General features: G+C 40.7%; 1 protein-coding gene across 1 annotated transcript in view; it reads right to left on the reverse strand.

Annotated features, from left to right (window-relative positions):
- The window catches only part of TGFB2 (transforming growth factor beta 2), a 106,399-nt gene that overhangs the window by 21,092 nt on the left and 68,709 nt on the right, over window positions 1–16,598 (reverse strand). Inside the window, exon 2 of the mRNA XM_070734394.1 lies at window positions 2,472–2,635. Within this exon, the coding sequence (XP_070590495.1) occupies window positions 2,472–2,635 (164 nt within the window). The remainder of the gene's footprint in view (window positions 1–2,471; window positions 2,636–16,598) is intronic.

A 16,598-nucleotide genomic window follows, 5' to 3' on the forward strand; every position in this document is an offset into this window, starting at 1 on the left:
CAACAAGGATGATTAGGGGACTGGAGACTATAATATACGAAGAGCAGCTACAAGAACTGGGCATGCCTAGCGAAGAGAAGGACCAGGGGAGACATGACAGCAGTGATCCAATACTTGAGGGGCTGCCACAGAGAGGAGGAGGTCAGACTGTTTTTCAAAGCACCAAAAGGCCAGGCAAGGAATAATGGATGGAAGCTGACCAAGGAGAGATTCAACCTGGAAATAAGGAGAAACTTTCTGACAGTGAGAGTGATCAACCAGTGGAACATCTTGCCTGCAGAGATTGTAAACGCAGCAACACTTGAGACTGCTATTTGCCGTAATTACTGGATCACACTATTTTTATGGGTGTATTTTTTAAAAATTATATAAACTGGAGTCATCTGTAACTGAACAACAAATTACTAAACTGGGGGAACAAATTAGACAGAAAAGATCCATCAAAAATATGAAAGGAAATTGGGACAACCATAACAGGAAATTGCAGAGACAATTCAAGCTATGAAATTGGGAAAAGCCCTTGTTCTTGATGGCTTTCCAATTGAGCCAACATTACAGATGTTTTATAGTCTTATTATCATCTAAGTGTATTTTTTCTCGTCCATGTATTGTGTTTATAAGTGTAGTTTCATATTGTATTTTTTTGTTATTTTAACTTTGTAACCCATGTTAGTCTTTGGATTCAGCAATCTATAACTCTAACTCAGTAACAAAAATAAGTTAAGAGTGAAAACTTTATTAAGGCTGGAGTTTAATGTTAAGAATTCATCTCTAACTTTACAGAAATTTGCCAGATGACTTTTTAGAAAAAAGGGATAAAGGTGTTTTTTTTAAGCCTTAGCCTAAATGACTTGGAAATGCAAAGATGTATACCAGATTGGTGCCCCTGGCTTCAGTGGAACTAATTGGCCTTAAGTCTGAGCAAGTTGATTTAACTGGATTACATATGAAGTTGCAAGTGAATTAAAAAGAGCCCAAAAAGAGCTTGCTGGCACTGAGCAGTTAGAAACAAAATTAAACAAGCTCCTGGCTTTAACTCCATGGAACACAAAACAGCATCCATTGAACTAAGACAAAATGAGGTCAGGTGGGGTCACTGAGGATGAGAAGGACTCCACCCAGGACTCTGTCATATATTTGTTTGCAAAGTAAAGCTGCAATCTTGGGCTTGATTTATTTGAGAATAAGTTGCACTGTGCTGAACTGGATTTGCTTCTAAGAAAGCATGCAGAGGACAAAGCTGAAACACTGTGATGATAAACATGTTTATATATGTTAGAATCAGTATGACACATTGAGTAAAATATATCTAGCCAGCCCTTGTGAATGTTAATAAGTGTCATATCCCATGTGTATTTATTATTATTTGTAGCCCTAAATCTCATTATGGCAACAGAAGCAACAGAAAAAGGACCATATATTGCTTGGATCATTCCAGAAAGTTACAAATTATATTTTCCCTTTAAGCAAACTGACACATTGTCTGTTATAACTTCAGGATTTTGATTCCCTCTCTCCCCATCTTAGCAGAACCCCAATTTAATGTAAACAGTCTTACTAAAATCTTTGGTATAGTACCCAGATAGTTGCAAAAGGTGTACAATACAGTAGAGATTTGTAATTTTTAACATAGCAAAAGAGAAGAATTGTCAGACAATTGCAGATTTATCAGGTTATCAATTGCAGATTTATCCGGTTATCTATGTGTAATTTTAATTAAATGAAAATGAAATGAAATCAGTTTCATAGCTGCCCCGAGTCTTCGGAGAAGAGCGGCCTACAAATCCAATCAATCAATCAATCAATCATAATAATAATAATTTTTTGTCCTTGTCTCATTTCTAGTTTTTGGAATGAGGTCTGCAACGTGACCTTTTGGCCTGGAAAATTTACTTCTCCCTGACTCACAATGCAAATCTAAAAAAGAGGGATCCAAAGCAAGAGATGCCATTATAATAATTTAGTACAGTAAATTTTTCTTTGTATATATAGTTTAAAGTGGTTTTCAATAAGCTTCTAATAAAAATACAAAACTACTATAAATTCATATATGCCCTTAAAAAGCAAGCATTTAGGTGTATTTAAATATAATGTACATTTTAAAGTTAACTTTATATATTTTTTCTTTCTGCAATCCTGATAAATGATAAATTTAAAGAAGGAGATTTAGAAATAAAATTAGAAATGAGATTTATAAATAAATAAATAAATAAATAAATAAATAATTTCTCTGCTACAGTGAGTGAAACCTCTTCTCGTAAACTACATTTTCCAAAGTGTCTGAAGAAAATAGAATGAATATTACTATCTATTTAACTTTATAGTGCAGTGATGGTGAACCCTTTTCCTCTCGGGTGCCGAAAGCATGTGTGCGTGTGCTATAGCATCACTGCTATAGTTTCTGAATGTGTCCCAGAAAAATGTTGTGTATTAAAAAAAACATATAAGGAGAGCTACAATCAAAATTTTACCTGATATAATTCTATCCGTTGTTCTGATACACGAGCTTTCGGATTCTGTAAGCGGAAGACTCTAAATTCTGCTTTTACTAGGTTGGAAGCATTTTTCTCCATCGCTGAGACATCAAACCTCACTCTTCTAAAGTACGGGTTTTGATTGCTTGTTGAGATGAAATCTGCAAGAAATTAAAATTATAAAGACATTGCTTTTTTTTCTTCAGGCTGCAACATAAGACAGACCTCAGAAACAGTGACGGAAATGTCTGTAGGATGATACAACTTCCAGCAATCAATTTTGATATCATTACTGTTTAAGCGGATAAACAAACATATGTGTTTGGTTACAGAAACAGCAGATTAATAGTGAACAGAAAAAAAACATGCCTAAGTTTATTTCAGGGCATACTTTTAACCCTATTCTTTGACAGCAACCAAGTATTATAAATTGGGACATACAGTACTTACGATAATTGTATTTTTAAAAAATTAGTTCCAAATCAATAGCTATTAGTTTGCAATGGTGATTTCAAACAGGAAAGCTCAACCTGCCTCAGTTGAGGAAATGTGCTGGGATTATTTAATTTCTTTATTAATTGGACTTTCATGCCGCCCCTCTCCGAGGACTCAGGGCAGCTTACAACATATAACGGAACAATATATAACGTCCTAGATCCAATTAATTTAAATTTATAATCTAAAAAACCCCAAAACCATTAAAAGACAGTCATTCCCATTCAATCAACTTACTCTCAACACATTCGTCGACCAGGGGGGTAGAGTGTACTGGGCCCAAGCCTGGTGGCATAGATGAGTCTTAAGACTCTTGCGGAAGGCGAGGAGGGTGGGGGCAGTGCAAATCTCTGGAGAGAGCTGATTCTAGAATGCCCCCCCCCCCCCCGGCAGAGAAGGCTCTTCTCCTAGGCTCCACCAAATGACATTGTCTAGTTGAGGGGACCTGGAGAAGGTTGGCTCTCTGGGACCTAACTGGTCACTGGGACTCATGAGGCAGGGCCTCATTGCATCTACCAGAATTCCCAGTCAAATTCAGTATGAGTGATCCCATTTGCATTAGAACTAACTGTAAGTGGGACCTATCTACAGTATTCTCCTGGAGAGTTGTTTGTTTCTTAACCTGTAACAGTTGCACAGTTGGACCTGGCTTTATTCCCAAACCTGTGGCTAGGGGAATTGCCAAGCCTCTGTTAGCTTCTTAGTTTCTTTTTTCAGTGTTGATCTGTTTTTTCAGAAAGAAGTGTATTTTTCTTCATTTTGTTTCTTATTTTTATGACGTAAGCTAGCCAGTGTTGTTTGAAAGTTGTTGTTATTGTTGTTGTTAGTTGAGAAGTGGTGTCTGACCCATCATGACCCTGGGTTGCTTCTGGTTCAGCCCGATTCTGAGAACTGGTAGCAGCAGTGGTGGGAGGCTCAACCTAGTGTTCTGCCGGGCTCTCTGGTAGGAGCCTCCCGAAAATTCAAGGGTACAAATTTCAGACACACACACGTTTGAAAATTCAAAACAATGTTCTTTATCACAAAATTCAAAAGAAACAAAGCACCCTTTTTGTATTGCAAAGAGCACTCGTCCCAAAACAACCTTGTAGGCTGTGCAATTCCCTTAATCAGTCCTTAAGTACTTAGCTAGCAGCTGTGAAGAAATGTAACAGCCCTCCTTCTTCCAACGAAGTGAGACATACACACTTTGCTCTGCTTTGGTTTCAAAGGCGTGAAAAATCAACAAAGTCCAGAAAACAGCAAAGCACTGTCCTGAAGAACTGCGATCAGATAATCTTCCACAACAGCCAAATCAACACGCTGCTATTTGTATGAGCAGCTCTAAGTACTAGAGCCCTACCCAAACACAGGTGGCCTCTCTTATCTCCTGTAATATGTCCTCAATTGGTCTCTTCTACGCATAACTCTGCGCCTGCGTGGGTCCAAGACTTCCTCATCCGAATCGACCAAAGATAATGGAGATTGGCTTCCTGGGCTGTGTGCCAAGTCCCCCTCTTCCAAGTCACTCCCACCTCCTTCTTCGTCCAAGGAAACTGCACTACCTGACTCTATCGGCAATGAAACAGGCCTATGACATGTTGATGTTTCCCCTGCATCCACCTCCACATTCCCTGGGGCAGGAGCTGGGCCAGAGCCAACCACAACACCTAGGATGCTTTTGCACATGTGCAGAAGCGTCACACATGAATACGTGGGTGAACCGGTAGTAACAGGTTTTAGAACCCACTACTGGTGACCCCATGGACAATGTTCCTCTAGTCCTTCCTGCCCTCTACCAGCTGCCCCGAGTCCTCGGAGAGGGGCGACATACAAATCTAATAAATTATTATTATTATTATTATTATTATTATTATTATTATTATTAATAATAATAATAATAATATCATCATCATCATCATCCTCCGTAGTTCATTTAAGCTCACGCCTACTGCTTTAGTGACTCTGTCCAGCCAACTCATTCTCTGTCATCCTCTACTTCTTTTGCTCAAATGCAGTGGTTCTCAACCTTTCTAATGCCGTGATCCCTTAATACAGTTCCTCATGTTGTGGTGATCCCCAACCATAAGTCTAGCACCAATTCTCCTAACAGAGCTTTAAGCTGATTGGCAGGAAGGTCAGAGGGACAACCCCACTGTAAATGCCTGATTGGTCGGATTGTAAAATATGTTCCAAGGAGCCAAAATAGAAGGTTTAGTTCCTAACACTATGGGAAATTTGTCTTTTCCCATGGTCTTAGGTGATCCTGTGAAATAGCCGTTCACCCCTTGAAGGGGTCACGACCCCCAGGTTGAGAACCACTACTCCAATGCAAGAAATATATCCACAAAGAAGGGTTTTTTTTTAAAGAAGATGCTTGTCTGTAGGAAGAGTTGTGGGATAACCGAGAGCAAGTATGTATAAATGGTGTGTATGCATATGATTATGACTGTTTTAATACAAATGGGTTTTATTATGGGGTTTAGTTTATATTCAAATTCTTATTGCTTGTGTATCTTTTTGTATTGTATTACATTATGTTGTAAACTGCCCTGAGTCCTTCTGGATTGGGCATCATAGAAGTCAAACAAGCAAACAAGCACGTAAGTAAGTAAGTAAGTAAGTAAGTAAGTAAGTAAGTAAGTAAGTAAGTAAGTAAGTAAGTAAGTAAATATCCCAACTGATTTGGTTGGGATGAGTGAGGCAACAGAAATTAGCCATAGGTATATGGTACCCACTATGGGTGGATTGGACAAATACTGGTACTAATCATTCCCTTTTTTAAATTTGCTTTTAAAAATTAATCCTATGTGCCTCTGCAGACAAGTAATCAAAGCAGGAGAACAGGAACTGCAAGGATAGTTTTACTCTTCGACTATACTACTACCTGTTTGATCAGCCCCTTGAAATACTAACCAAAGCATTGGGGTAATACGCCACAACAGCTGATGAGCCCATAAATAATCTTGGCCACACATTTGGCAATTAACTGCCCACAGAATAACTATTTCTAAACCATGAATGCATGTTCATGCACAGCCTAGCTCAGCAAACCATGCTGTGGTTATTGTGTAGTGAGAAAGTGCCAACTGAGGCAACAATGTGGACTTCAAAATCTTCATAGCTTACACTGACCACAGCTTTCACCACTTGGAAAGTGGTGAACCATCCCTGAATAACACTTTCAAATTTAAAAACACTCAAGAAAAGGAAGCAGTTCAGCCACAGTCATACCCACTGAATAGTGTGTGTGTGTGTGTATGCATATGGATATGCATATAAAAATAGAGATAGATAGCTATAGCCATCTCTCTCTCTCTCTCTCTCTCTCTCTCTATATATATATATATATATATATATATATATATATATATATATATATATATATATATATATCTATATCTATATCATCTATATCTATATCATCTATATCTATATCTATATCTATATCTATATCTATATCTATATCTATATCTATATCTATATCTATATCTATATATATATATATATATATATATATATATATATATATATATATCCCTGTTAAAAATCTTGTTGCCTAAACAGAGCAACACCACTTTTCAACATCACATTCTTTGATGCTGTTTTGTAGCAATTATTTGCAAGTCTCATTTACACATCTGTTTACTATAGTACAAATTTAGGATTAGCCAATAAAGTATTCCTTACCAGAATATCACAAAGTTCCCATATTTGAGGTTGAGCTTTCCAAAATAAACACAGAAGTTACCAGCAATGTGTAGTTAACGGTACATATGCTTAGAGTTTGCAATCAGTTAAAAAAAACCCCTCTGCCAAGTAAATAACATATTGATACAAATACTGAAAGTATAAATTATTATGAAATACATAATCAGCAGTATAATTTTGTATGTCCATTTATAATGATACATGAAATTTTATTAGATTGACAAATTTCTGTGGTTGAAATGGAAAACCTCAGATTATCAGTAAATGGCAGATATCTCCATGAACTGTCAATTATTGTTTAAGGGCAGAAAATATCAATCATTTAAAGAAAAGACATTTATTGAAACCAATCAATCACTTTATCCATAGCCAGGTACTGTTGAAGTGATTTCTGTTCTACCTTTTGATTGATGAGCTTATTTGTTAAAGTGTCAAAAAGATATTTGTGCAGCAAAAATCCTTACTGTTAAGAACCCATTAAAAGGATTAATCTCTTAGGAAATGGGCAATGCTGGCTGGGGACAATGACAATTTAATTTCATGTGTCTGGAGAGCTACTGAATGAGCAATCTGTAACAACCTTTTCATCTTTATTGCAGTTGGAAATAATTGTTAGAAAAATTGGTTTCTAAACTACAGTATATTTCACCATTTTCTAAAAAATTCCAAAAGCTGAAGATTAGTATTTATCAGACTAGTATAAACCAGTGTGTTTCACACTTGTCAAACTTTAAGATGTATGGACCAGAATTCTCCATACTGGTTGGGGAATTTTGGGAGCTGAAGTAAACACAATGTTGGCAATGTAGGAATGATTATATTGGTTCCATTAGAATTTGAGTTTTTCCTTTACCCACTCAGGCTGTCTTGAATAAGTCATCACTGAATTGATCATCGCCCAGTAGGTTATCATTATCCAAAGAAAAAAGAGTTTTCGGAGAGGGGCGGCATATAAATCCAATAAATTGAATTGAATTGAATTGAATATTCTTAATCCTTGTCAAGGTGAAACTGAAATGCCAATGGTTAGTACCACATCCACAAGATTAATAAACGACTTTATCCAAAAGTTCAGCTATCTCAACTCCTTGAGATAAAGCTGAGAATCTGAGATTTCTATAAAATAATTTGTGCAATTGAAGAGAGAATTCTTTGGTTAGGCTGCAGTCCCAGATTATAATTCTGGGTACTTCATAGAAATCCTACTTTAAATTACATTCTCCTTCCTAAGGTAAATTATCCTCTCTGAAGTATGATAGATCAGATCAGAAATACCACAGACTCAGCCAAGCTCTTGAAGCAAAGGACAGAGGACTGAAGGTCAGGGCCACCGGGCCACCTGGGCAGTAATAGTCTATCAGCGGCCTGCTTGCTGATGGAGTAGCAAGCTTACATGACTCCTCCACTCCTTGGTCTCCTGACCACATGGAGCCAAATTGGGGAAGGTCTTTTCAAACTAAGTTTGCCGATCCTTATTCTATATCCCAGAAGAAGAGTGATCTGCCACTTTCTTTTCATTTACAATACACTTCAAAGTGTTACGTTCCCAGACGTTTGGAAAACCTTTAGAAATCTGCCCATTTCACAGGAATAACCATAGTTGAAAATCTGCTACATTTCGGCTTGATATGCAGCTTTTTTCTTCTCTGGAGTGCCAGATGCATCAAACTTTCTTTGATATGCTGTCCTAAATGAGTGGAACTAATTCAATATGTCTCCTGTTGCAGGGAAACATAAACAAAAGAAAAGGCAGACTATCCAGGACTGATTTGCTCAGTCTCTCTCATTCACATGTGCTAACAGGAACCAAGAGAGTTTCCGTAAAGGTGATAATAAACGTCCTTCCTGCCTGCCTGCCTGCCTTCCTTCCTTCCTTCCTGCCTTCCTTCCTTCCTTCCTGCCTTCCTTCCCTCCTCCCTCCCTCCTTCTTTCCTTCCTTCCTTCCCCCTCCCCCTCCTCCCTTCCTTCCTCCCTTCCTTCCTTCCTTCTTTTCCTTCCTCTTTGCTGAATCTTTTTTACAGCAGCCACAGGCTGGGTTTTCATGCTCTGTGTGAAAATGTGTGACTGCAAATATTTATAAGAGTCACTTGATTGTGATTAAAAGTTTTCGTAATGCTCTGGCTCCCTTCCCTAAACCTCTACTAGGTCTGTGTTAAGTTATTTAAGTTTCATCTGATAACATAAATTAATTAAAGCAAACAAAAAGCATAATGAACACAAACCAGTCCCTTCTGCTCAGGGAAAAGCCATTCTTCCTGGCCTGTTTAGAGTTTCCTCCCTGAACCACATATGGGCTTCTGTCCAGAAGTGTCTCCTCCCTGTTATGAAATGTGGTAACTGACAGATTTGCATGGAAAGAAAATCCAAACGAAGCAGTTATTAGTTGGCCACCGAGTGACTTTCTGGCATGATCCCATGCTCCCTTGCTGCCCAGGGAGCAAAAATGTCAGGCTTCCTCTAAAAACAAAATAAAACAGAAAGGAACAGAACGAAACACAAAACAACTCCTGACAAAAAACATGGCCTCCAACTGGAATCCCAATCTATGCCTAAGTACTGCCTTCCTTCACTCCTGTCCCTTTTGATATTCTGATGCAAATGTGTCAGAGAAGGACAGTTGTTTCAGTCTATGGCAGTGTCTCCCAATGTCGGCAACTTAATGCATGAACTCATCTTCCAGAATTCCCCATGCTGGCTGGAGAATTGCAGGAGTTGAAGTCCACACCTTAAAAATTAGAAAAATTAAGAAACACTGGTCTATGGGCAGGCCTGCCAAACTGACGGCCCGCGAGCCAGATTGTCACACACTGGCCACGCCCATGCCGCTCCACAAAGGGGAAAAATGTCATGATATGTCACATGACACGATCGAGTTTGACACTTGTGGTCTGTGGATACCTAAAATCAGAAGTTCAATAGACCTTTTCCAACAAATTTTAGGAGCTGCACTGAGTAGATGGATTAATGTGGGATTTGAATTGCAACAAATGCAATTAGGTTTTATTTAAATCACATTACAATTATTAACTGGCAATCTTCCTCACATGCAAATATATCTGCATAAATAAATAATAAATGATGGGTAAGATGCAAAACAAAAGGAGTAAAACAAAACAAATTATCACATATTCCCAAGGGCTGTTCAGTACCAAATAAGTAGGAATTTGTGCTATTATTCCAGTGGTCATTTGAAGACCAAGGATTGGAAAAGATGTAGGATACAAACTGTTAAAGCTTTTTCCTCCTCCCCCAACCTCATTTCTCCATTTCAAATTATCTTTCAAAGTTATTCCTCTCACACCCAACCACACCTGTTTGCTATTTCTATAATGTATGCATCTATTATTATTATTATTATTATTATTATTATTATTATTATTAATTAGATATTAATGATTGAATAGTGTTAAACCAAATTTCCCAATACTTTGCCAAACCTAATCATCATTAGGAATGGTTCAGAATAAAGGTCTCAGGCTTATGGTGAGCAGTTAAATCAGAGGTCTTCGATCTTGGCACCTTTAAGACTTGTGGAGTTTAATTGCTATATCTATAATGTATGCATATATTAATGACAGAATAGTGACATGTGTTAAACCAAATTTCCCAATACTTTGCCAAACCTACTCATCATTAGAAATGGTTCAGAATAAAGGTCTCAGGCTTATGGTGAGCAGTTAAATCAGAGGTCGTAAATCTTGGCAACTTTAAGACTTGTGGACTTCAACTCCCAGAATATGCTGCCTGGAGAATTCTGGGAGTTGAAGTCCATAAGTCTTAAAGTTGCCAGGTTTGAGGACCCCTGAGTTCATCACAAAATGAGGGAATAAGCTCTCAGGAACCATGTGGCTGCTTGCATGGGCTGAAAAGATATGTGCGGCTATTTTCAGCTCCTTGAAAGCCTCTGGAATGATTGAGATTAAGTATCATGGCCTTATCTGTGGAAGACTCCTGAGAGGAACAAGACAGGTCAAATGATCCCACGAAACCATCAGCAACAGTTGAATAAGACTTCAGCAGAGTACCTGAGTTAGAATCATTTCCCATTAGTCTGATATCAGGTTAAAAATGCAGCTATGCTTCCTTATTCCACTGGGTGAATACTGGAAACATCTCTATGTACTTTTATAAGGGAGAACATCTAGGGCAAAGGTAAAGGTCCCCCTCACGCATACATGCCAGTTGTTCCCGACTCTAGGGGGCAGTGCTCATCTCTGTTTCTACAAGAATGGTGGAAGGTCTTAAGCATAAAACGTATCAGAAAACGGGCTACAAGAATGGTGGAAGATTATGATCCCGCTATATAGAGCGCTGGTGAGACCACATTTGGAATACTGTGTTCAGTTCTGGAGATCTCACCTACAAAAAGATATTGACAAAATTGAACGGGTCCAAAGACGGGCTACAAGAATGGTGGAAGGTCTTAAGCATAAAACGTATCAGGAAAGACTTAATGAACTCAATCTGTATAGTCTGGAGGACAGAAGGAAAAGGGGGGACATGATCGAAACATTTAAATATGTCAAAGGGTTAAATAAGGTTCAGGAGGGAAGTGTTTTTAATAGGAAAGTGAACACAAGAACAAGGGGACCCAATCTGAAGTTAGTTGGGGGAAAGATCAAAAGCAACATGAGAAAATATTATTTTACTGAAAGAGTAGTAGATCCTTGGAACAAACTTCCAGCAGACGTGGTTGGTAAATCCACAGTAACTGAATTTAAACATGCCTGGGATAAACATATATCCATCCTAAGATAAAAATACAGGAAATAGTATAAGGGCAGACTAGATGGATCATGAGCTCTTTTTCTGCCGTCAGTCTTCTATGTTTCTATGTTTCTAAGCTGGTAAGCCAGTGCTGTCTGATGACGATTCTGTGCTCATGTGGCTGGCACGACTAAACGCCAAAGGTATACATAACACTGTTACCTTCCAAGGTGGTTCCTATTTTTCTACTTGCATTTTTACATGCTTTCAAAGTGATAGGTTGACAGGAACTGGGGCAAGTAATGGGATATGTTGTGTCATGTCATGATGTTTGTCTTATAAGACTTAAGTACAATACTTAAAGAAATAAGTATGTCCAACAAAAGATGGATCATGTACTATCTTATTTTAATGTTTATATAATAAAATTATTTTTTTTTTAAAAAGAACTACCAATAGTAATTTATGAATACAGAAGTACAGTGTTCCCTCGCTTTTCGTGGGGGATGCGTTCCGAGACCCCCCGCGAAAGTTGAATTTCCACGAAGTAGAGATGCGGAAGTAAATACACTGTTTTTGGCTATGAACAATATCACAAGCCTTCCCTTAACACTTTAAACCCCTAAATTGCAATTTTCCATTCCCTTAGCAACCATTGAGATTATTACTCACCATGTTTATTTATTAAAGTTTATTAAAAAAAATATTTATTAACGGCAGACGAAAGTTTGGCGATGACATATGACGTCATCAGGTGGGAAAAACCATGGTATAGGGAAAAAACCCGCAAAGTATTTTTTAATTAATATTTTTGAAAAACCGTGGTATAGACTTTCCCCGAAGTTCGAACCCGCGAAAATCGAGGGAACACTGTACCTCGATACTCAACTGCTTTGAAACGCATTGAAGTTGATAATGCATTTTGACATTAAAATTTGTCCCGGTGCTACTGATTTGTTTGCTACTCAGTGCACAAACTAAAACTGGTTAGAGTCAGCTACCCTGTGACTCATTAAATTATTTCTTATGGGGAAAATATGTTTGGTACTCATCATTTTTTATACTCATTGTGTCCCCAGAACCAATTAACGATGAGTAGCAAGGTATCACTACACAGTATAACCAATTATTTTCAACAATCTTCAAATTTATTTTCATACTTTAGCTAGTATGTGAGCAATCATGGCCTCAGGAGAAACATATGTTTCTATTTCATTCTAGTAAATATGGGAGTGACATCTATAAATAATTCTATGGATCACATCTCTTCATAGAAGCAACATATCATGTATTAAATGACTATTTTCAAAAATAGTTGTTTGAATTAAAAGAACTTATTTCTGTTTCTTATGATACATTGAACATATCTATGGGTATTTTAAAGACTTTGTCAAAAAAAAAATAACAGAGTGTCATGCTCTATGATAAATTGGTGCTTTAAGTAGGTATTTGAAGAACAATCAAATCATACCACAACAAGAGGTGAACTCTCCGAGCAGGAGCTGAAAGATACTACTGGTAATAGTACTTATGAAAATGGAAGGGAAAAAAGGACATAGTTTTTAAATGATGACTGTAATTGGCTATTATACACAGAAATTAATGAATTCTTTCACATGTGTCTGCACGTGAAACTGGTCCCAGAACTGCTGATGTAATTTCCATCACATTTCAAAGCAGCCTCTCTGTCACTGGGCATTAAGCAGATAATCAGTTTTTCCACAATGTTCCTAGCAATGTCTATATCAACAATCTGAAATTACTGATTCCTAGAAAATGGCTTGAAATACAAGGACTTTACTCATTAAGAAATTGGCTGCTGTATGGGCAACATGTGTTCTTTCCCCACAAGTTTCAAGTAGCTATTTTCTAGTTTATTGCTACTTCACAATCAAAACTGACTTGATCGGGGGAAAAGTGTTGTAATGAAGACATATAAGGCTGGTAGCCTTAGCAATGGACCATACAGTAGTTATACACCCCAGGCTAAAATGCAGTAAAACAATATTGAGACTATTCTTCCTATTTACTTTCTACACCCCCAGAAGTGTCAAATAACTTGCTGTCTTTGTTAAAACAAGACATGCACAAGCATAATGGGAGCACTGTCAAACTCACTTTGGCTTTGCTCCTTGTTTTGTCTGAGCAATCCCATAGAATAATCTCTCTAATTTACTTTTTGTTCAGTCCTAAATCCACACAATAAAAATATAAATTATGATTAAAAGATGAGGAGGGAGCACAGGCAGGCTGCCCCCAGTATGCCTGGGATCATAGAAAGATAGAAACATAGAAGATTGACGGCAGAAAAAGACCTCATGGTCCATCTAGTCTGCCCTTATAGTACAGTGGTACCTCAAGATACGAACCCCTCGTCTTACGAACAACTCGTGATACGAACCCGGGGTTCAGAAAAATTTTGCCTCTTCTTACGAACTTTTTTCGAGTTACGAACCGGCGTTCGGAGAGAGCTGGGAAGCCGCGCATCTGTTTCAAAAGGTGACAGCCGGGCGGCGGGGCTTCCCAGCAGCCTCGCGAACGCCGGTTCGTAACTCGAAAAAAGTTCGTAAGAAGAGACAAAATTTTTCTGAACCCCGGGTTCGGTTCGGGAGGTTGCTGGGAAGCCCCCCAGCCCGGCTGTGACCTTTTAAAACAGCCGCGCGGCTTCCCAGCTCTCTCCAAATGCCGAACGCGGAAGTTCGACTTTGGCGTTCGGCTTCGGGAGACAGCTGGGAAGCCGCGCGGCTGTTTTAAAAGGTCACAGCCGCGCTAGGGGGCTTCCCCCCTGAACCCCGAATCCGGAAGTTCGGCAAAAGTTCGGGGTTCGGGGTGGTGGTGGGAAGCCCCCCAGCCCAGCTGTGACCTTTTAAAACAGCCGCGCGGCTTCCCAGCTCTCTCCGAACGCCGAACGCGGAAGTTTGGCTTTGGCGTTCGGCTTCGGGAGACAGCTGGGAAGCCGCGCGGCTGGTTTAAAAGGTCACAGCCACGCTGGGGGGCTTCCCACCACCACCCCGAACCCCGAACTTTTGCCGAACTTCCTGGTTCGGGGTTGGGGGGGTGCTGGGAAGCCCCCCAGCGCGGCTGTGACCTCTTTATACAGCTGCGCGGCTTCCCAGCTGTCTCCCGAAGCCGAACGCCAAAGCCGAACTTCTGCGTTCGGCGTTCGGAGACAGCTGGGAAGCCGCGCGGCTGTTTAAAAAGGTCACAGCCGCGCTGGGGGGCTTCCCAGCACCCCCCCAACCCCAAACCCGGAAGTTCGGCAAAAGTTCAGGGTTCGGGGGGGGGGGGGTGCTGGGAAGCCCCCCAGCATGGCTGTGACATTTTAAAACAGCTGCGCGGCTTCCCAGCCATCTCCCGAAGCCAAACGCCAAACCTAAACTTCCGCGTTTGGCGTTTGGAGGCTGCTGGAAAGCCGCGCGGCTGTTTTAAAAGGTGACAGCCGGGCTGGGGGGCTTTCCAGCAGCCTCCAAACGCCAAACGCGGAAGTTTGGGTTTGGCGTTTGGCTTCGGGAGATGGCTGGGAAGCCGCGCGGCCGTTTTAAAAGGTCACAGCTGGGCTGGGGGGCTTTCCAGCAGCCTCCAAACGCCAAACACGGAAGTTTGGGTTTGGCGTTTGGCTTCAGGAGACAGCTGGGAAGCCGCGTGGTCATTTTAAAAGGTCACAGCCGGGCTGGGGGGGTTGCTGGGAAGCCCCCCAGCCCGGCTGTGACATTTTAAAACAGCCGCGTGGCTTCCCAGCTGTCTCCCGAAGCCGAACGCCAAAGTCGAACTTCCGCGTTCGGCATTCGGAGAGAGCTGGAAAGCCGCGCGGCTGTTTTAAAAGGTCACAGCCGGGCTGGGGGGGGTTGCTGGGAAGCCCCCCAGCCCGGCTGGGAAGCCGCACGGCTGTTTTAAAAGGTCACAGCCGGGCGGGGGGTTTTTTGTTTGCATGGATTAATTGACTTTATATTGTTTCCTATGGGAAACAATGTTTCGTCTTACGAACCTTTCGTGTTACGAACCTCCCCCTGGAACCAATTAGGTTCGTATCTTGAGGTTCCACTGTATTTCCTGTATTTTATCTTAGGATGGATAAATGTTTATCCCAGGCATGTTTAAATTCAGTTACTGTGGATTTACCAACCACGTCTGCTGGAAATTTGTTCCAAGCATCTACTACTCTTTCAGTAAAATAATATTTTCTCATGTTGCTTTTGATCTTTCCCCCAACTAACTTCAGATTGGGTCCCCTTGTTCTTGTGTTCACTTTCCTATTAAAAACACTTCCCTCCTGAACCTTATTTAACCCTTTGACATATTTAAATGTTTCGATCATGTCCCCACTTTTCCTTCTGTCCTCCAGACTATACAGATTGAGTTCATTAAGTCTTTCCTGATACGTTTTATGCTTAAGACCTTCCACCATTTTTGTAGCCCATCTTTGGACCCGTTCAATTTTATCAATATCTTTTTGTAGGGGAGGCCTCCAGACTGAACACAGATGCACGACCGGCAGCTTAAAACTGCCGGCCGAAATTGCCTCGGAGCAGGGTGACACTGCGGGCGGCTGTATAGAGCCCCGTACTTCCGGGTTGCTGAAAACCCGGAAGTTCAGCTTTTGGCAGCGCGCCAGGTCGGCGCGCCACCTGCTGGTCGCTGGGGGAGGTCCTGGATCGCCCTATTTAAGGGCGATCTGAACAGGACCTCTTCCTTGCTTTATGGCTTTTGAAGCGAACACCTGCCCACCCTCCGCTATTAACAGTGTGTCCTGAGGAGGTCGCCTCGGGGCCGAATAGGAATTTTTTGCGGCCTCCCCTTTAGAGGAGGCCGTTTTTTCGCCTATTCCATACTGATGGTGTGGACTGGATTGGTTAGGGGGTGCAACGCACTTAGATGTTAGAAAGGCCTCCCTTTGGTCACTGGGGTTTGGCAGGTTTGGGGCGGAAATGGACAATTAGAAGCGACTGCGCATGCTCCTTTGGGCATCCTTGAAAGGGTGATAGACCGCCTCTCTCCAGGAACTAAAGGATGGAACAACGTCGGGGATTGGAGAGAGGATGTCCATGGGAATCACCGGATCCAATTTCCCACGGGGATTGGAGGATGAACCCCTCCCACACGATGTAGGGGCGTGGTTTGGATCCAGGTGAAGGTGGCTACCTTCACCTGGTTCAGCAAGGAGTTTTTGCCCAATGTTGCCAAAGAAATTTATGGTAGGAATTTCCGGCCCGTTAGTTTTGGCCTCTGCAGGTC

This window comes from Erythrolamprus reginae, chromosome 1, assembly GCF_031021105.1.
Source record: "Erythrolamprus reginae isolate rEryReg1 chromosome 1, rEryReg1.hap1, whole genome shotgun sequence".
Taxonomy (NCBI): domain Eukaryota; kingdom Metazoa; phylum Chordata; class Lepidosauria; order Squamata; family Dipsadidae; genus Erythrolamprus; species Erythrolamprus reginae.